At 42.6% G+C, this 20,846-nt stretch overlaps 1 protein-coding gene across 4 annotated transcripts in view; it reads left to right on the top strand.

The window, feature by feature from the left end:
• Positions 1 to 19,620, top strand: part of KIF13B (kinesin family member 13B) — a 125,858-nt gene extending 106,238 nt beyond the window's left edge. For 2 of the 4 annotated variants that reach the window (XM_085305663.1, XM_085305661.1), the window contains 5 exons: positions 2,332 to 2,449; positions 3,398 to 3,534; positions 12,904 to 12,966; positions 14,519 to 15,539; positions 18,110 to 19,620. In XM_085305663.1, coding sequence (XP_085161789.1) covers positions 2,332 to 2,449; positions 3,398 to 3,534; positions 12,904 to 12,966; positions 14,519 to 15,539; positions 18,110 to 18,402 — 1,632 coding nt within the window. In that variant the 3' untranslated portion in view covers positions 18,403 to 19,620. Of the gene's footprint in view, positions 1 to 2,331; positions 2,450 to 3,397; positions 3,535 to 12,903; positions 12,967 to 14,518; positions 15,540 to 17,674; positions 18,069 to 18,109 lie in introns of those variants that run through there. The other 2 variants (XM_085305662.1, XM_085305664.1) reach the window with 2 other exon arrangements.
• The last annotated feature ends 1,226 nt before the right edge of the window (positions 19,621 to 20,846 follow it).

Raw genomic sequence — 20,846 nt, 5'->3', positions numbered from 1 at the left:
GGGTGTAGGATATAGGGTTACAGGTCAAAGAGAATACTCAAGTATGAGGCTTAAGGTATGAGTAGAACAGTTCGRTCATCCACACTAATAAAGCAGGAAGCTTTTAAGAAGGGCTTAACCCCCAAAGGCATCAAAAATACAAGACTAAACAAAGTCCTGGTAATACTGTTACTCCAAGCTGGGTTACACGAGTTTTGACTTTCAGGATGGCTGCCTCCAGTCAACTCACTCTTTAGATCTCCAGAAGGTTACTTCACAGAAACAGCTTGTTGTCTCTAATCATAGGGTTGTTAGCTGGGTATGGCCTGAAGACAGGTGCTGCTTGGCATAACTGCAGTTCACTTGTTATTCAAAGCAGGACTGCTTCTATGGGACTAACTTATAGATCCAAATGGAAACGATTTTTGCTCTGGGCTGCTCAGTGTGACCTTCAACCCATTGGAGAAATCTATTCCTCCTATCATGGCTTATTTATTACCTGTGAAACATTCAGGACTTCGAATTACAGTTAAGATTAGTTTAGCTGCCTGTCGTTCTCCTGTTCAAGGTCAGATTATTTCCTTGCATCCAGCGGTGTGAAGCTTCTTGAAAGATACCTCCTCCTCCTCAAAGGGAAATACATAAAACTTGTTGTCTGGTACCTAGCAGATCTGTCCACCTTTTGACTTCTTATCAGTATGTTCGCTGTACCATCACATTGTCAAAGTGTTTCTGTTTCTGTTGCCTCTTTTAAAGAGGTACAGGCAAGATACAGATATAGATAGAAATAATACAGACAAATACAGATATCGTACAGAATTTGGACAAAAAAAGTGTGTTTGACCATAGCCTAATTTTACCTGAAGGGGGGGGGGGTGAGATTTCAGTTTGTACTGGTTTATCTGCCTTACCATCATCATCATGTCTTCTCAACCTCTGCTTCTGGAACAGTGAAACTTTCCTAGTTCATAGTCTGGAGGGCACTCTACTTACCTGAACAAGACAGAACTTTTCCACAGGACATCAAGGCTATTTCTGGCATTTGAGGCCAGGCTATTTTGACACATAGACTCTCTAAATGGATGTAGGATTGCATTAAGCTCTCCTATAAATTAAGTAAATTAACTCCATGTAGCTTTGTTAGAGCATACTCTTTAGTAGTGCGTAAGCAACTGCTTTGACAGCCATTGAGAATGTTTCTATATCAGAAGTTCGCAGGGCACATGAGTTTCAGTGCCCGTTTTTTTGGTACTACACCGCTAATTTAGTGCCCAGTTTAGTAAAGCAGTATCCTGTCCTGATCTACATTAAAACTTCTAGCAGCAGTTTCCTTTAGAGACCTTCTGACCAGTCCCTTTGTGTAATCATTGCAGACAAACCTGTAAAAGATTTTACCTATCAAGGTGATAGCAAAAGAAGATTTTGCTGCATAGATTCTTGACGTTTGTGTGCTAGTGTGAAACGTGTTAGCTTTGAGATTGTCTGCACTGGCAAAGCAAGTTCATCATTGAGCCTTCCATTTTGGGTGGAAGATGCAAAGCCACACCAGACTGAAAAGAAATCACCCCCTGGCAGAGACTGGATACATACCTCTCATGGGATCCATTTAGTCAAAACCTATCTAGAGGATCCTGGGAGCTTTGGGAAGGAAGGTAGCTTGCTTCTTTCTCTGTTGGCTTTCCTACCTCATCTGTACTCACACTCTCAGACCTGAAAATCATATGTTTCATCTTCATTAACCATGTCAAAACTCTGTTTAATCTTTTCCTTGATTCTTCCTATCTGCAACTTGTTGTCATATGTTCCATCTCTCTCATTTCCAGTCTGTTAAAAGAAATGGAGCTACGACAATTTTCTTCTTCATCTGATCAGTTCGTCCATTATCTGATCCTAGGCACTAACATCCAGCTTTCAGGTGTAAGATCATATTTCTTTTCTTGTTCAGAGCTCTGTTAGTCCTTGCCACTCTTCTCCTTCACTCTCTGATGACTTCTTCCTGATCAGATACACAAATGATTCTATTCTATGATTTTTGGGCAGATAGTACTATTTTATTTTCACCTGGCTATAAGGTACTCAACTACCAGAATACAGCTATGCAATTGAGTGAAATATTATAGACTTGTAAATRTAGACTCTTTCTATGACTTAATGCTGATGGGCACTGAGGGTGCTTATCTTTGCAGGATTGGGTCTTTCAACTAAAAATGCCTCAGGGGAAGGGTCTTTCCTCAGCTCTGCACATTGTGAACTTTGCAAAGCAGCTTTACGAGATGGCAGGGTGTGTAAATATGGCTGTGTTCCTGCTAGTGTGCTAACTTTGAAACATTCAATCTTTTTTTTTCTGCCTAGGGTCGATGGGAGAGCCAGCAAGATGTATCCCAAGGTGCCGCAAAGTCCAAYAGGGGCATTAGTCCATCTCGTACCTCTCTGCCAGGCTCTGTGCAGCAGAATCACTCTCCTGATCCAGGTAAGGGATTTTCTAGAGCTTAGTCAGCTCTGGTGAAAATGGAATGAAGTCACCCTAGCTTCTGAATGTCAGGTAAAGCAGAGCAGAGCAATTTCCTCTCCAAAGCAATGTCTGTGGAGTTCCCTCTCTGCCCTCTTAACTGTGTGAACATACAGCAGTCATGACTAAGCTTATGCTGTCTGCCTGCCTACTGTAGCTGGCCTTTACTTTAAATTGGATACTAGTTCTGCAGAGTGGTAGATACCAAGTGTTTAGAGTTGTCTTTGATTTCTGAAAAGGCAGTCTTTCTCTCAGAAGCTTTATTTCTAACCAAAAGTTAGCTGGACTCATAATGTATCATCTGTTACCTGAGTAAAACAGTGAAAACCACAAGGCTAGTAGTGTTTTAGAAAATAACCAGCACCGGAATTGAATGAATATTTTGCAGTTGATTGTACCTAATGTATAGTGAAGAGTGCAGGAATATATARTGGTATTTTCTCAAGGGAGAGTAGAGTAGAAAAACAGTGTGAGAAAAGAATTGAATGCGCCTACTTTTTTTTTTTTTAACATGGATCTTCTCATCTTCTACGTCTTGGAGGTTTTGTAATTGGCATTAAAACTCTATTGTATGGCCATCCTTTTCAATTTTCCCTTCTAGAGTATTTTCTARTTCTGCAATTTATAAAGCGTTTTATGCTTCCAGTTGCAAACAGCAAGTTTTTTAACACCATGTGCCATTTTTTTTYCTGTTTTTTGCACAGGAGTGTAAATACTGTAGCCATAGGTTAAAACTTATACAAATTCATATATCCCTTTCAAGGAAGGAGCAAGCACTACCTGTTTTTCCTTTGCCAATGCTTTGACCACAGGATGATGTCGTCTTAAAGTTTGACTAAAGTGATAAGTTTTATTGATTCTTCCCCCTGCCGCAAAAGCATAACTGGTTTCATCTTTCAACTCTTCCAGCAGGTCTTGGTAGCCTTGCTGCTTCCTACCTGAATCCTGTAAAATCCTTTGTGCCTCAGATGCCAAAGCTGCTGAAGTCTCTCTTTCCTGTTAGAGATGAGAAGAAGGGCAGGCAGACCTTTCCTCTTGCACAGCAGGTAAAAAATTAAATCAAATAGACTATGCAGTAATAAGGATGAGTGCTGTTAGACTTGCTGGCAAAGTGCTATTTTATATGTTGCTGCAGTGCAAACCAAGCTTTTAGTCATAGTAAAGCCTTGTGATGCATTTCCCCTCCATTCTTCCAGAGATAGTGGAGCTGTTTAAACTTATTGATACACTCAGCCCACTTGGCTTTTTAAAAGTGCCAAGTGTACTACCAATGTGATTTATGGTAATACCACTTGCAGCAACAATAGTAAAATTTATGAAGTGCACTTAGTGTTGTTTGTGTATTGCCAAGTGGAAAATGTAATTCTATTTTTAATTCTTGATTTCATTTACCATCCCCCTGCAGCTCATGTCACCTTTTTTCGTCTTTTGCTCTGTACTCTGGGCAGTTGGTTTTGTTTCCTCTCCTGTCTAGTCCACGTGCCAGAGAAGCATCCTACCTTTTGGATGCTGTGATTCAAAACACCTGCTCCAAATGTGGCTTCTGTGCTCTGAATGGCAGCTAGTGAATGGTCAAGCAGATTGGAAAACACTACTCTTTTAAAGGAAGCAAACAGATGAAATGCAGAATCCCATTATAATTAAAATTCCCTTCTTTATGTTAGAGGCTGTAGTTTATTTATAAAGGAATAGCTCTCCTAAGCTAAGTAAGTCTGGGGAAAAATGTTACGAAGATAGATCTGGAGCCAGATCTCATTTGTTAAAGTTTATGTAAGGCTGTTTGATCTGGGCTTTGAGCATCCGGTAACTCTACTCTGTTCTTGTTCACCAGTCTGGAGCTTAGAAAGCACCTTGTTTGTTGATGTAGATCCTTCTCAACTCTTCACATGCAGAGAAATATTTTAAAGGATATCCTTCTAGCAAAATCTAACATCCCCAAACATCTATTTTTAATGGTTGGATCCAGACATTCTGTTTAGTTGTTTGCTACAACTAAACCTGCGGTTACAAGAACCTCTGTGGATTACTAGGAGATATTTTGTTACAGTAGAAGCACAGTGATATATTTAAAAATAAATAAAGAGATAAATAACACAAATACATTAAAACTTAAATATTGTGGGGTTTTTAAAGTAACTTCTAACAGACCTAGCACAAATAAAAATATGACAGGTTTAAAACATTTTTAAATTGATATGATTTTGTTCTCCACACAGTAATAAAATGAGCGAGTTTTGTTCCCAAATCTTAGCTAATTTTATGCTTTACTTTTTCAAGTTACCTTTCACTTATAACAGCCTTAGTGTTGAGACTGAAATAGTGTTACTTTACTCATCCATAAAATTGAGATAAATAAAATTAAGGCAGTGGTTTACTTAAAGGTATTTGGGTATTGGGAGATGCAAATAGGTGCTCTTTACAATTGCAGTGAGAGGCTTTCACAACTTCTTGAATTCTCGCTGAATCAGAGTGCTGAGATTAGAAACGAGGCCTAATTTCCTGCCTCTAGTCTAACCACCTGTTCCCACTCCTTCCTACTGTTCAAGATTAGTCTTGTATTATTTGTCCTGAAGTCAGTTTTTAAACTGAAAAGACATSTATTTTAAAGAATTTTAATTTACATTATGGATTGCTATGGCAACTAAAACAATCAGATCATGATCACACCAGTTCTTAATAGAAGGGAATGCTATGTCCTTAAAATGTAAAGAAATTTAAAGATTAAAAAAAAATGTATAAATGTATAACCAGAAGTGTGGGATGTGATATGGGATGTGATAATGCTTGGTTGCGTTGGAGAGCACCCCAGGAGTTTTGTGACCAGTGGAGATACACATATTTATATAAATATGTGTGTGTGTGTGTGTGTGTGTGTGTGTGTGTGTGTGTGTATATATACATATATATATATATATGTACACACACACAAATATACATGTCTATGTGCTTGGTGGATGATAGGGGCTGCTATAGGGGTCAGGATTTGGCAATCAGCTTTACCACCTTATCACTAACCTGCCAGGGTTAAACAGCAAACTAGCTAACTCTTATGTATGTTTTTCAGTTGTAGTGAACTACACAATGGAAGAGACAACAGAAATGATTTTTTTCTGAATCTCAGAAAATAGAAACCGATGCATCTTAGTGCTGTGGGAAAAATACAGTGCCAGGGGACGTAACCGAAAGGTGCAGGGTGAGAGTAGGTGATAAAATACAAAAAACATAAAGGAGAAGGGAAACCGAAAGGGTATTTCAACTGCAGCTGCAAGGTAATCTAGCTACTTAACAGGGACCTGATGGATTTCTCTTACAGGGAACAAAGCTAGAATATGGCAGCCTAYTAGCTGTCTGAAATATAAACGCCACCTTATTTCTCAGGAAGTAAGTAACAAATTGGTAGTACTACAGAATAGGAACAGAAATTACTAAAGGACTGCTTTGCAAAGAAAAGGAAAAGATCAAAATGATCTTCACCTGGCTAAAAGCAAATGAGTAGGTATGTAATAACAGTCTTTTGAACATAAATACTAAAAAGGTAAGAAATGGGTCACGTTATCACTTTCTCCTAGTTCAGCAAACTTCTTTAAGCAAAAGAGAATTTCAGAAGCTATTGTTGAGCTCAGCTTTCAACTTACATCTTTTGCATTATTTGAGAGTATTTAATTAGCTCAAGTCATTAAAACCTGCTCTGGAAAAATGCTGGTGAACCATACTGAACTAGATGGCTGGCCCAGCCATCTAGTAAATAAGTCTCTGCTGTACTCTGCTATACTGTACTAAGAGTAGTAAGTCTCTGCCATAGTGTGGTTAAATTACCAGGGTTGGATGGTCTTACATTTCTGCCAAATACATTAGTTTTGTTTTGCTGCATTTTCTTGTTAGCAATGTCTTAGCACTAAGCTGCTGGGGATTTTAGTGCTTTTGAGTATCGTTTCCGAGGGAGCAGTACTTAACTTCACTTATAAACTTGAGAGAAAAGGTTAAGTTCATCGTGACCAAGCAGCACTCAGAGTGGATAAATGTGTTGTTCTCAAACCTCCTCTTCTGTCTGAGTAAACAGAAGACAGAGCTCTGATCTCTTGTTCTGAAAATACTTACTTTAGCAGCTTCTTATTTCACTTGCACGCCGTTGCTTAGGCTGGTATCAGTCTTAAAGTAACTGAGCACGTACAAAAGTTATCTTAACAAGATGGTCTTTCCTGGTTGTGTGTTTGTTTATAGGCAGTTGTTGCCTGAGTTTCAAAATTGCAGACACATTCCAGTCAAGGTGGTGGCAGCTAACAAAATTGCTGTCTTTGACCTTCTGATGCAAGTTTAGTAACTAATCTGGAGAATAATGAACCGCAATTAATGAAATCTGCTCTCATATTCAAGTGTGTTTCTCAGACAGCACATAAAATAATTGAAAGAACTTCCTGCTCTCTAATTAGTTAGATTGAATTAATTTGGCATAATAGGATTCTTTATGTAACTAGCAGAACGGCTTCCGATGAAGCTGTTTATGTACCTAAAAGATTGGTTTCTGAAGAAGCTGTTTATATACTTTTTAAGTTAGAAAATGCCTGTTTTCTCAGTAATCTGCTGCCTTTAAATTAATTGCCAGTACCCTGTAAATAAAAAAGCTAACAATTTAAACTTCTTTTGATTGCTGGAATAGCTTTTTATTTTCCTAATCTGTTCTTTAAAAGGCTTAATATTGCAGTGAGCAAGATTTAAAGCCTTACCAACCCTTAGTGCTGATGGGGAGAAGTTTAAAATACTTGCTTAAAATATGCAGGTGAAGGGAGAAACAGAGTTTCATCTATCTGTGCTTAATTATATTATGTACATGCTCTTGAAGCTTGTCTTTTTTATTAACGTGCTGAGGCTCTCATAGTGTGCACCAAGCAGAATTACTGTTCTTTACCTTATGACCCTGTTGATCTCCGGGAACTGCCTGTGTAATTACATTTTAGGGCATCATTGGGTGCTGATATTAAAAATGTACATATTAAATTTCAGTTTCTATTTTTTGACATTGCTGTAGCAAAAGCAAATTCTTCTTACCAGTGTGCATTTGATAAGTGGTCTTTGGTCACCTTCATACTTAAGTACCTTGTTGGATGGTCAAATGTCTTTTTGTTAGCATATGGCTTAAATGCAAGATCCTGAGTCACTGCTATCTCTCTAAAAAAACCTCTTGTTTGAATTTCCATGTGCTAATATAATTCATCTTTGTTTGTGGTCTAGAAAGGTAGACATGTGACACGAGGAGAGGGCAGCTTTCAATTTGTTCTTCTTCACCTTCTGATGCAGACGTAGTAATTAATCTAAAAAATAATGAAATGCAGTTAATGAAAAGCTATCTAAACAGACAAAAGGCTTCCTCTGGCAGTGCATTAAAAAACACCAGTAGTTCCATGGATGTGCATGGTGCATAGTATAACTGAAAGAACTTACATTCCTTAATCAAGTGCAAGTAATTTGGCCTCGTAGAAGGCCAAATCTGGAAGGCTTTTTTTTTCCAGAGTTTCAAATAAAGAACCATTTAGATGCTGTAATCAGCATAGCTTACAGATCCTCTGTGGCCGGCTGAGCTGATATGGGTCTAATTCTTGTGACCGAGTTGTTAATGTTTTGGTTTCTTTATGAGTTCAGTTTTCCCTGTCATCCTCTTAAAAATACTTTCTAATAAGAATGAATATGGAAAACTGTCTTTTAAAGTTGAGAGACAACCGCTGAAACTTCTTTAAAAACTAGCTAGAAAACGATTACGAATTACCCTTTTTATCTTTCTGTCTGGAACTAGGAATGAAATAATTTAACTGCATAGGAAACACTGTATGTTTAATTTTGCATAAAATATATTAAAAATGTGGAATTCAAAAGTATGATTACTGGCTGAGATGTTCCACATATGAAAGGTGAAATAAAAGGTTTTTAGTTTGGATTAATATTTAAATGTACAGTGTCTTCAAAAAAAAAGTACTTGGATTTCAGATCTCCTCATGAAATAAATGAGATTTTATATTTGAAAGACTGACTTTAAAATGATTTTAAAATCAAGGGCAAGGAGGAATATTGTTGGAAGGGGAGCTTTTTTGAAATGGATTCAACTTTTTGGCTATGTATTAGGGGATTCTGAGTTCTTACTGCATTGCTGTGTGTGGCTTGCAAAAGTATTTTATCCCAAGTGCTCAAAATTGACTTAAATCCCCATTTAATGAAGCAACTGCTATGCCCTGCTGGAGAAGTTTCCAATAGCTGCTTTTAAGTGGTGATATGAACATAATACTGTCAGAGTGACAGTCCTTGAGCTTAGTCATTCCTGTCTGCAGATGGTAAAGCATAGACAACAGCAGTGGAAGCTTTCTGATAATGTCCTTTAGGAATGCATCAGCTATAACCTTGCCTGGATCATTTCTGGAGGTTGCAGGATACTGCTTAGACCCACTAGCCCAGTCAGTTCTGTTATCTGCCATCACTTTTTCTGCATAATGTGTATTAACATTTTAAGAATCTCATCCACTGACATCAAATCGAAAGGCTTCATACCAAATTCATTGGTCACCATTGTCAGAGTTGGCTTACAAAATGTTTAATGACATTGAAATACCATATTTTTCAGAGTCTGTAAGAGGTTGTCATTTCATCTATGTAATGTACGGTGTCAAAAAGGCTTAACTGAGGGTTAATGGTGCTTCTGTATGTAGTGTGAGGTGCACGTTCTCTTTTCTTATTCAAGCCCACCAAGATACCGAGTTGGTCTACAGAATGCCCTAACATCTTTGTGGCTTTCAGTCACCACAGTCTGAGCTCCTGTCTGACCGGAATATGTTGTGCAAGCAGACTCGGAGATACAAACCTTTATAAACTCGCTATGCAGAATAACAGCTAGTAGGGGGGAGGGGAAAAAAAGACATTTTTTTTTCCTACAGTTTGGTTCAAAGCTGTTTTAAACTGGATTGCTTTCATGTTCTCTCTTGCTCCATAGTTTGTCAATTTTGTTGAAGGAACTGTGCCAAAAATTAGCACTGCAAAAGGGTCATGTTTTGCCACTGGGTAAATGTATGTGTACTTTAGCAGCCACTCTCTATGCATGGTTAGTGACAGAATTTGGCTGTAAATATGGAAATATTTTTCAGCCAGTAAGTGTCTTCACAGACAAAATAATATACCCCCACCAGGTAACTTGACTGCATTTCACATTAAAGGTTTGTTTTAGTMCATTTTACTCCCCCAGTGGGGGTGTTTTTACCTATCTGTTTCTTGTCAACAGCAAAGTTGGGCAGGTGCCACTTCCGATAATTGCTTTTTTCTCCATGTTTTTCTAAACATTGCTTGGCAAAGTTACTGTGAGAGTTTTGCAATTTGTCAGCCTTACAGGAGGAGAACATCATCTCCGCAATTGATGAGGAATGATTAAAGTGTAACGGTTTTATTTCTTTGGCTATTTGCTATCAGCTGTGGTTTTAGGTTTCATGGATTTGCATGCTGTAAGACTGAAGGTTTTTGAGAGATAAAAAAAGAAAAAAAAACACTTTCTGTGTTTCTTTTAAAGAGAGGAAAAGAAATCAAAGGAACAGAGAAGTATCGTTAAATACTTTTTCTTATTCCAATTCTAAGCTCTTGTCTCTGGATAACAGTGCCTCAGAGCACTTCCTGAGGATGGCATGTGTACTGGGAGAAAGCAGGGCAGAAGATGAAATTGCCTTTTGGTGCCAGTGTGAGAACTGGAGTGGGCTTTGGTTCCAGATACCGAGTCTGCTGAAACAGGCTGTTTCCCCTCCTATATTAGATCAGAAACAGTGCTGTGGAAGCAACGAGGACGATGGTTTTCCTTCAGACAGGCTTTCTGAGATGCCAAAATGCCTTTGGCAGTGGACCATAGAGATATTCAACTAGGTTTTTTGTGTGTGTGTGTTCAGCAGCATTGGCTTCTCGCAGAGGTTCAGCTACACCTCTGCAAAAGGTTTGAAGTCCTATGTAGGTGCCTGCCTGGAGATTAGTCTTGTGACTACAGATTGTTTTTTTCATTAAAAGTTGGGGGTTTTAATGCAGTCGTGAAGAACTTGAAGACAGAAATCCCCTTGTTGCCTGCCTGTCTGCCCAAGCTCAGGCCCTCTTCAGCAGAGAAGGAGTGGTCGCCGGTGCAGTCATCTAGCACCTTGCCTTTGCATTCCCTTCCATAATGGACCAACCCTGTTGCTGTGGATCAAATATGGTTGAAAAACAGAGAATTACTTTTCTGCCAAATACCCTGTTGATGGTGACACCATGATGCACCACTGTTAAACCTAACGGTTGCAGGATCTACTCATAAGAAAGATGATCCCTTTCCTTTCTAACATATGTTACACACTTGACTGTTGTGACAGTTGTTATCCTTTCACATCTGAGGCCAGCTGGAGTACTTACTACACCTCGCTCTTCCAGGCGATCTCTGAATTCACAGGTCAGCGTTATAGTTGTTTTCGGGCTGATGCTTTTGATGTGATCGTTGAAATCTTTCTGACTTGAAAGGTTGATGCTGTATTCAAACTACAGCTGAAAGTCTGGGGAACACAAATTCTGACTGAAACCTGCTGGATCATGCACCTTGTTTGAGTCCTAAAGCTATGTTTGTTTTTAGGCATCATTGATTTGTTCTAATTTGGGTCATCTCCTGCTTCCTGGAGCTCCAAGTGCATGTCACAGTAAGGATCACAAAAAAGCTAAATCTTCAGGCACCTTAAACAGAGCTAGTCTGTTCTGGTCCCCACTTCAGTGGTATACTCTCAATGAGCAAGTTTGAAGATAAGCAAACCCCCTCCTCTCCCACTTGCTTTTATTGAACCAAAGCTTTAATGTCTTTATGAAATGATTGTGATCCACTATGAATTTGTTGGGATTTTTGTCTGTCTTTTGCCTCTTTATTTTTTACTTTGAACAACTATGTTTTTAATTAATAACTACCAATCTCTGCATAAATAATAGCTGCTCTTTTTCCCCCATGTTTATCTCTTTTTGGAAGAGGATTAGTCAAACTCTTGGTTTACTGTCCCTAGGAAGGATGCAAGAGACGAGTACCCTACTCTTCAGTTGGAAGGTTTTGGTTCTTTAAACATCTCTGGAAATAGCTGTCTTGGAAATTAGCACTGCCTGCATATTTCCTGCAAAAGCAGTTCTCAGTTCCCTTAGAGGAAGAAATAAAAAAGAAAAGGAAAAAGCAGACTGCTCCCCCATTTTATATGTCACCCTTCAAAGAGTTCTTTGCTTGAAAGTATGAGCCTGCACTTGCAATAGGTTATTTAACTGTGCGAAGGAGAGAGGTTTCTCTCCTCCACAAGAGGCAGTGGGCAGAAATTGAAGCACGGGAAATTCCACTTGAACGCGAGGAGAAGTTTCTTCACTGTGAGAGTGACGGAGCACTGGAGCAGGTTGCCCAGAGAGGTTGTGGAGTCTCCTTCTCTGGAGATCTTCAAGGCCCACCTGGATGCAACCCTGTCTACCATGCTGTAGGTGACCCTGCTGAGCAGGGAGGTTGGACTAGTTGATCTCCGGAGGTCCCTTCCAACCTTACTGATTCTATGATTCTGCATTTTTCTCCTTTCTCTTTTTCTTCATGCCTTCCATCTCCAAGGTTCTTCATTGAACTGATGGTCCCTTTCCCTCTCATGTCAACAGTGCATGGTATCCCAGCTTCACAGCTTAAACTTAGATTTATAGGCAGGTGTCACAATTTGCTGTTACAGCCTCATGAGACTGTTCCAGGGATTATTTCAGATCTTTAAATTAAAAAAGCTGCATACAGAGCAAGTGAACCACATTCATAGTGAAAGCCTTCCTGTCAAATGCCAGGTTATAAAGGAGCAGATAGTGCTGAAATGGAGAAGATCCTGTTGAAAATGAGAAGTGGACTTGCTGGGACAGGACCAATATATTGTGATTAGTGAGTGATATGTGTTCTTCCCTCTAACATGCAGTGCTGAGCCACGTTTGAAAAGAGGATGCAGAGTTTTTTGCTTCCGATCTGCTTTAAAATAAACCTATTTGATTTAAAGTAAACAATGCTAAGATCTAAAATGGCTTAAGATACTAGAGATGGAGAAAGAATTTTGAAGAGGGACTGCAGCTGCGGACTTCGCTAGCCAGACCAGCGTGACCTCGGACCACCGTGTCATCTCGTTGCTCAGTGGTCTGCTTTAATGACTGCACAAAAGAAAACTTCCTATACTATGAACTTGTGCTTGTAGCTACTGTATGTGTTAAAATTCAAGGATGCTTGTGTTACCTTGTTTAAGGCATTTATTTGACCTTTCAAAGTATGTCAGCAGAATGCATTAAAATAGCAACACTCTGTTTATGACAAAGGATTGCTTGCTATTCCAGCTATACCAGCTTGACAGTATTTAATCCTTTAAGTGAAGGATGCTGTGTTTTTTTCATTCCTGCAGCCTGTCCCAAGAATTATGGTTCAGTCTGCCAGTATTGATGTCAGTGCTACAAAGATAAAACAGGTAAGCATACCCTCAGACATGACAGTGCAGTTTTCATGTTCTCGTGCTTGGAAACAAAAGGTGGTAAAAGCAACTGCTGGGATAGTTACTTAAAACCTGTTTCACTTTTGCTTCACTCTGGGACAATTCAAAGCAGCGTGTGTTGCTATGTTTTCGTAGGTCCTGCAAAAGTCTCCCTGTATGCTGCTGGTTACACTTTTATATTGAAAGCCTGGCTAATCATATGATTGCATTAGCAGTTAACTAGCTGAAATTTAGCTGTTTTGCTGCTTTAAAAGGCAAATTGCTAGGCTCTGACACTTTCTATAAACAGAACATCTCTCTTATTCTGAGTATTGAGCTTAATTCTTGGTTTTACATTTCAAGCCAATTCATGATATTGGCGTGAAAAAAAGGCTTTCACTAAGCTGGAGAGAAAATAGACCCCATGATCTCCCACAGTTCAGCAGAACGTCAGTCTTATGAATAGCAAATCAGCTTTCTCCCACTGTGCTTTTATTGTCTTAGCAAAATGTGTGTTATCTGAAAGCTTGAAAGGCAAAGCCCAAAGAAAGAACAGAGCTCCAGAGTGCTTGTGTACAACACCCTCTCCATAGAAAAGCTAAAAATATATTTTTAGTCAACACAGTATTTTGAGAAACTTTTCTTTATTGTATTTTATTAAGCAATAGCAAGCTAGCCTTTGATTCAGAAACTCCTGTAATTCAGTCAAATTCAAATGCCAGTTACAGTTCCTGTGAAAAAGGCGCTTCAGAATAGGGTGAAAGTCCTACCAGATGGGACACATTACCACTAGATGGGATAAAACACTTGTTAGTTTTGAACAGTGAACAAAAATCCACACCTGAGAGTGAGTGGAAAGGATATGCACAAGTCTGCCTTCCTCCAACCTCCTTTCCAACCCCCTTCTTCATATTAGCAGTCTCCTCCCTCCTGCCCTCCCAAAGAGATTTAGAGACATCCTAATTTTTTAGAGTACATGTGCTGGCAAAAGATATTGATCTATCAGATTTAGTAAACTTTACAGCCAAGCAATACATCACTAGAATGGGCTGTTAATCTCATGAGGGGCAGTTAATTTCATACTCTGAAAGTGTGCGGTGCTGCCGACATTGAGGTGGGAAATGGCGTTTGGAAACGGGGACATAAATGACAGTTTAGTTGGAAAGCCGTGATTTATCAATCCTGAAAGGTAAGCCAAATAACTGTAAGAGACTTATAGATCATGGCTGTTTCACATTTCATATAAATCCTGCTATTCAAACAGCAAATGACCATTCCTGTAATATAAATAATTTTTCAGTAAATATTGGGGAACGTATTTCTTTTACTAGACACTTTTGTTATTAATAGAAGAAATGAGCTGACAATTCTACCAGGTTTGTAAAAGCTGACTTCAGATCAGCTTGCACCTTTTGGAGATGGCAGCTGCACCAGGATTTAGATAAGCTTGGTGCCTTGGTACTTCCCGAAAGCCCTGTATCTGTTTATTTTTTTAGCCCAGATATTTTGGATATCAGATCTCCATAGTTACTATCCTCTTCTGTTTCAGATTAACCAAGAGGAAGCGGGTAAGCAGCCGTTTGAAATTGCAGTGCAGACGTCAGAGGCAGAAAAGAGTCCAGAAAAGACACCCAAAGTGCCTTTGCAGCAGTCAACAGGAGAAGTCCAGGCACAGGACTCCCAGGAGGGGCCTCCGAGTCCTCTGAGCGAAGCCTCCAGTGGTTACTTTTCTCATAGTGTTTCAACAGCCACCCTATCTGAAGCACTTACAGCAGGAAGTGATGCTGCCCTTCAGCCAGGAGCTCAAATGCCTACTGTGAGTGACCTCCCAGCTCCCACTGTGGCTCAGGTCTCTTCTGATGTGCTCGGGCCCTCTGACAGCTCTTCAGAGAGCTGTCTCACTGCTAAGAGAGAGAGTCTACCTGCCTCCAGCCTTCAAAGTGGTCACATAAGATGTAAAGACAGCACTGAAGTGAATGGAAATGATGCTTTGAAATCAAAATATTTTGTTTCTCCTGTGACTCAGAGTGAACAGGTAAATGATGCTTCTGTGGTCACTGATGCAAAAACCTTTCTTTCTACCTCCACTCCGAAGAAGGAGTTGCTATCTAAGCAGTCAGTGGAGTCAGCAGGACAAGCCAGTAGGAAAACAGAAACAGCCCTGGCCTCAGAACTGGGGGTTCCCAAACCACCGCTTCATCCTGACCAGTTGTCCCAACCCAGCGTTGCAGCCTCCCCCTTCAAAATCCAGAAAGTCAAGACGTCTGAGCTCAAGTCCTTTACAAGCATGCTGGGGACAGATCTTGCATATCCGCCAAGCACAGAAGAGCTGCAAGAAGGAGCAAAGAACGCACCGTCTGCGCGAGGTCTGAGCCATAACGGAGCAGGGATGGCAGACGAAAAACTGGAAGTGACTTCTGACTCTGAAGATGCCAATGAAATTCCTGAGTGGCTGAAAGAGGGAGAATATGTCACAGTTGGCACAAATAAGACAGGCACCGTTAGATATATTGGTCCCACAGACTTTCAAGAGGGAACATGGGTCGGTGTCGAACTGGATTTACCTTCAGGTAAAATATGCTTTAGTACGAGTGTAAAGCAGAGAGCATTTCAGAGTTTGTGGTGTTCATTTCGACACTGGTATTTGAAGACTATCTAGTACAGTTTAAGAAGAGAAATGTAAAAGATCTTTTCCTCCTGTAATCTTTTCCAGTCTGCCTTTGCCAGTCTAGTCTCACTGACCTCTGGTTGGTTTGTCCCTTTTCACTGACTTCTTAGAAAAGAGGTAGAAAATTCTACTGCTGTTGTAATACAACAGTTTATAGTTGCAGGAGACAGACCTTGTGCCCAAGAAATTCTCTTTTGGACTTCTGCTCTGAGGATAAGGATGTCCAAAGTACAATAGGATTCCTGGGATTCGTGTGAGCAAAGGATTGGGGGAAGGCAGGATATGCTGGTGGAAAACTCAGATGGATACCATAGATCAGCAGTAGCAGCCACTGGCTTTGACGGTAAGAGGGTTTGGTTTACAGAGGACTCATAAAGCTCTCTTAATTCTTTTAACCAAGCTGTGTGACATTCCTAATCTGCAGTGTAGCCTGTTTGGTGAGTTGGCATGTCTCGGGGGGTTACCCACGTCCATCTTTGCACACTTTCCTGGCTCTGGAACCATTTACCATGATAGTGTCAAGGATCCAGAGCTCCAGTTTAAATGAGCAGTTATCTTTCTTGCACATGGCATGCTTGTAGAAGCTTGCCTAGATGGTGTGTTTTCAGCTGAAGTTAAAGAAAACTCTCTGGATTTTGCCATCACAGAAAGGAAACTTTGGCTGTAATCTGTGTGGTACTTGTAGCCCCAATTCTCATTCCTGAATTCATGTCTTATTTAAAATATATATACAGACTTGTTTCAGTACTAAAAAGCCACCTTCCCTCCCTGTCTGGCTAGTCTGGTTCACAGTGTGAAGTCTGGTAAGCTGTTTGCATGTACCCCATGAGCATCAGCTTAGCTGTCCATGGAAGAATCTAATGGCTAAGAGATTTTTGGTCTGTTGAGGACTCAGCTGCTGATATTACTGGATGTATTTTCTCCTTCTGATTTCAYAAGGATTAAGTCTCTGAGTTGTTGGAGCATAACTGACTTCTAAAACATCTGGAACTTCCCTTAAGGAAATATGGTCAAAAAACTTGTATCTGTGTCACGGTACGCTACAAACAGGGATTGAAGTCTGAGCCCTTGGCCACAGGAGGATGCATCTGATCCAGCACGGGAATGGCAGTAGAGAGAAGGGAACACACAAAACCAAAGGGATGGCCCRTGTCACTTGAAGATTTATTACGTCCTTTGGCGTTTGCTTAACTTAAGGCAACAGTCACTACCCAGGCACCCAGAGCAGCCTTCTTGAGAGTTTTAAAGGCTGTAAAGGGAGAAATGGAGATACATCAGCAGCACCAGCAGAAAGAAATCATTCTTTCTGTTCTGTGGYGGTTTTGTGACGTGGTAACTGTAACTCTTCTCAACTTCAGCCTCTCATCAACTCAGAAGACAGGCCAAAAAACTGACATAAATGGCTTTTTTYCCTTTCTTCCAGATAGTTGCTTGTGATAGGCTAATGCATGTATTGCTGAACTGAATATTTAACACTCTTGCTGAATTTAAAGCAGTCCCTTGAATAGCAATCAAGGAGAAAGAATAAGGTGGACTGTCCCATTCAGATTCAGATTAACCGTCTCCATAACGTGGTCTTGCTGGCGTTCAGCAGTGAAGTGGCTTCGCTGGGGCCCAAGCCTGGAGCTAGGAGCTACAGGAATCAAGTCCAGCCTTCTGCTGTCGTAGGCAACCGCTTCCTCTAATCCTATAATTGTATTAAGCACAGGTATAAAACCACTTAGTGTTTTTATCTTCTGTACTCCTGCAGGAAACCTATTCCCAGTTCTTTGCTGCTGGCTGTTAGAAGACTTCTACTTATCTTAGAGTATCAACAGCCACTTCACACCTGTTTGCTCTCCTCCCAGCTTTACCCTCGAGTTCAGCAAGTGCTTCCCCTGTTCTTGGTTGTTTACCTTCGCACTGTATTCRTAGGGAACAGTCGTTTTCCCTCTCAGCATTTTGCTTTGCTAGAATAAAGCTCTTCCGTGCCCTCTGGTATAGTAGTTTCTATGTCTCTGATCATTATAGTGACTTTTGTATCGTCTTTCCTGGCAGTGCCCCTTCCAGCACAAGCCGCCGTTGTCTCCTCTTCGTTCAGGTCCTCAGCCACCTCTCTGCTTCTGTGGTGACCTGCGTGGCTCTGCGTCGAGGGCGTTGCTGATGAGCTAACCCGTGAGGCTTGCCACATTTCCTCCCTTAACACCCAAACTATCCAGTTAGTCTGATTATAATTAGTATAACCGTGTTGCATCTTACACTGCTCTTCTCTGTCTTCAAGATTATTCTTTCCTCCAAAATTTGTTGAAGGGTTTTGTAATGGTGACTTGACCTTCAGTCTACAGCAGCCCAACTGAATTACTTAGCCTGGTCCTTCTGCCGGTGAAGCGCCGGGAYGCTGAGTGAATTTGCTGCAGCGAAGGATGGTAGCAAGCTGTATGCACAGAATAAAAGCCATTTTGTGTATCATCTTTCTTTCTCTTCTTGTCCAAGGTAAGAACGATGGCTCCATTGGAGGGAAGCAGTATTTCAGATGCAACCCAGGCTACGGGCTGCTCGTGAAACCAGGCAGAGTTAAAAAAGCCACGGGAGCGGCRAGGCGGCGGAGCGCTGGGTTGAGGTTGCAAGGGGGAGCCGCCTCCGAGAACAGGAGGAGCGGCAACTTCTCCGGTTCGGCCTCCAACCTGGCTTCGCTGACAGCCCTGGCCAAGTCGGAAGGAGGAGCCGCGCTCCGGCCGGAGAAGGGCCAGAAGAACACGGAGAACCGGAAATCCTGGGCGAACTGAACGGAGACGGGCCGCTGCGGCCGGATGGGCACTACTATGCAACGCAGCCGGGAGAACCGAGTCTTTAGCTTTGCGAAGCGAAACCAACTGTGTAAACTTCTAGTTTGTGGCAAACACTAATGAAGGGGTCTTGTTTTGTTTTTTGTTTTCCTCCGCTTTGGGTGATTGACGTGTTAATTCTTTGCCTTGTCATGGTGCTGGACCTACACCTTCAGTTTCCTGTTACAAACCGTGATACTTCAGCGTATGACTGACGTCGAACAACGTAAGCTCGTGGCGGCGGGCGGGTGTAAGCTGTGGCGTCCTCCGCTCTTCGGAGGCGGAAGAGGCGCGCCGGTAGTTGAGATTCCTGCACGGCTTCGCTGTGGCGACTCGATCCTGCCCGCGCACCACCACTTCCCTCGGCGCGACGGGCAAGAGAGCCCCGAAGCTACGGTTCTTCTCTGGTTTAGCAAGGGCTGCTCGTGCCCCTGGTGAGTAACACCCGGGGACAGGGCGACGTTGTGATGGTTCCAGTTAGGTAGAGAGGGGAACAGAAAACTGTTATTTTGTGTCTCCCCCCCCCCCAAAAAAAAGACAAACTCCAAACCCCTTTATTTTCAAAAGGAATAACTTTTATTGTGTGTCCTGGGACCAGTCCCTAGTTTGGTCGTTGCTCCGTCGTCCCTCCCTCCCTCCCGCTGCGGATCTGTTACGGATGAGAGCAGGCGGCCCGCGAGCCGGGCTCGGGGGGGAGGCGGGAGCCGCTCCGCAGCGCGTGAGCTCGTCGGCCTGCGCTCTCGCCCTCTTACCGCCCCAACCGCGCGCTGTTTCGCGCCCCGAAGCGCTGCGGAAGCGGGTGCTCCGGTGGCTGGCGGCTCCGGGCGCGGGGCCCGTCGGTGCGGGGCCGGCGGACGTGGGGGCTGGTGGGGTGGCTCTCGCCACGGCGTTCGCCCTGCCTATTTATTCGTAATTATTTATTGCTTTTCAAACCCGAAACCTTTGCGCTTTACCATCGCCCGCCGCCGGCCCGCTGCGCCCCACAGGCCTCCCCGGAGCCGTTCTCTCGCCTGAAAGCGGCAGGTTTGGGCTGGCTTTTATAAAACTTGATCTTATTTTTGGTAGCCCTGGCTAGTTTTTAAACTTCCTGTGGCACAAATTATATATAAACTGTACRTGTGAATATACACATGTGCACACGCATATATATATATATATAAAATACTTTTTTTTTTCTAACAAATCAAGGCCACACTTTTATATTCTAAGCTGTTTATATCTTGTTTAGTAACCGCAGGGGGATTGGACAGCTTGAGCAATGGGTATTTTATCTACACAGGGACTATTTAGGATGCTAAATTAATGATTAAACTTTAATGTGCATCTCGGCTCAGGCCGTGCTGCACGAGGTATCTAAGTGCCTTAGCCGCCCGGCTCGGAGGTCCTGGGCAGAGCGACGCTGTCATCAGCRGAGACAGGGATGCTTAGCGGAGGAGGTAATTATGCTGATTTACCGTAATTAATATCATTTATGCAGGAGGAATAAAATTAAAATAGAAACTAATCTGTAGCTGAAATAAGGGGACTGGGTTTCAGAGCAGCACGCGCGGCTGTGCGGCCCTCGCGGCCTCGCCTAACTAGTTTGTGCTTCCAAAATGTTCTTAACGTAAAACGTACAGATCGGCTTTGAAACACTTTTTAACGTACAGGTGTGTGTCCTCTCCYGTCCCGCGGCAGTCCCGCCCTTTCAGAGCGGGGTGGGAGAAACGCAGTAGCGATCCCGAAGCTGAAATCCCGGAGGGTTTAAGGGCGAGAAGCCGGTTTCGTAGGGGCGCCGCGTGCAGCAGGGCGCCGCCGCGTAGCCGGGCGCCGCCGCCGCCGCGGTGGGGCCGCCCCGTCCTGTCACCGTGGTGCCTCCTCTACTGCCTTGCTTCCTGCAATTATTTTTTAACACTTTTTTTTTTGAATTGCACTTTGTTCCGATGTGCTACAAAGCGTTAGCTGACGTGAAACATCCTCCCAACCCTTTTTTTTTTACCCCTTAAGTAAGTCTCAGCATTTCATTTATTGGTTTTAGGGGTGTCTTTAAAACAGCTAGGGGGTTGCGCGAGGCCCTTTCCGGCGGCGCGGGGAGCAGACAGGCGCCAAGTCCTTTCGAATCCTCCGCTTTGAAAGAACCCCGAGCGAGCGCAGCGGCGTGCCGGCGTGGGCGCTCCCCTGCCCGCCGCTGCCGCCGGCGCGCTCGGGCCGCCGCGGCTTTTCCAGGCCTTCGATGCACTTTATGCCGGGAAGGAGGGCGCCYGTTAGCGCGCGAGGCAGCAAGCGGCCCTGGCAGCAGGCGGCCGCCGCGGTGCCTTGGGCCGCGCTCGGCCGCGGGGGCGGCGAGGGGCTGAGCTTTTCTGGGGGCCTCGAGCCCGCAGAGCCGGGCGGGAGGCGAGGGGCAGGGGCAGGCTCGGCCCCGCTGC

Source organism: Rhea americana, unplaced genomic scaffold (assembly GCF_003343005.1).
Source record: "Rhea americana isolate MKP2758 unplaced genomic scaffold, rheAme1 scaffold_225, whole genome shotgun sequence".
NCBI lineage: Eukaryota > Metazoa > Chordata > Aves > Rheiformes > Rheidae > Rhea > Rhea americana.
This window is presented reverse-complemented; position numbering and strand designations above follow the sequence as displayed.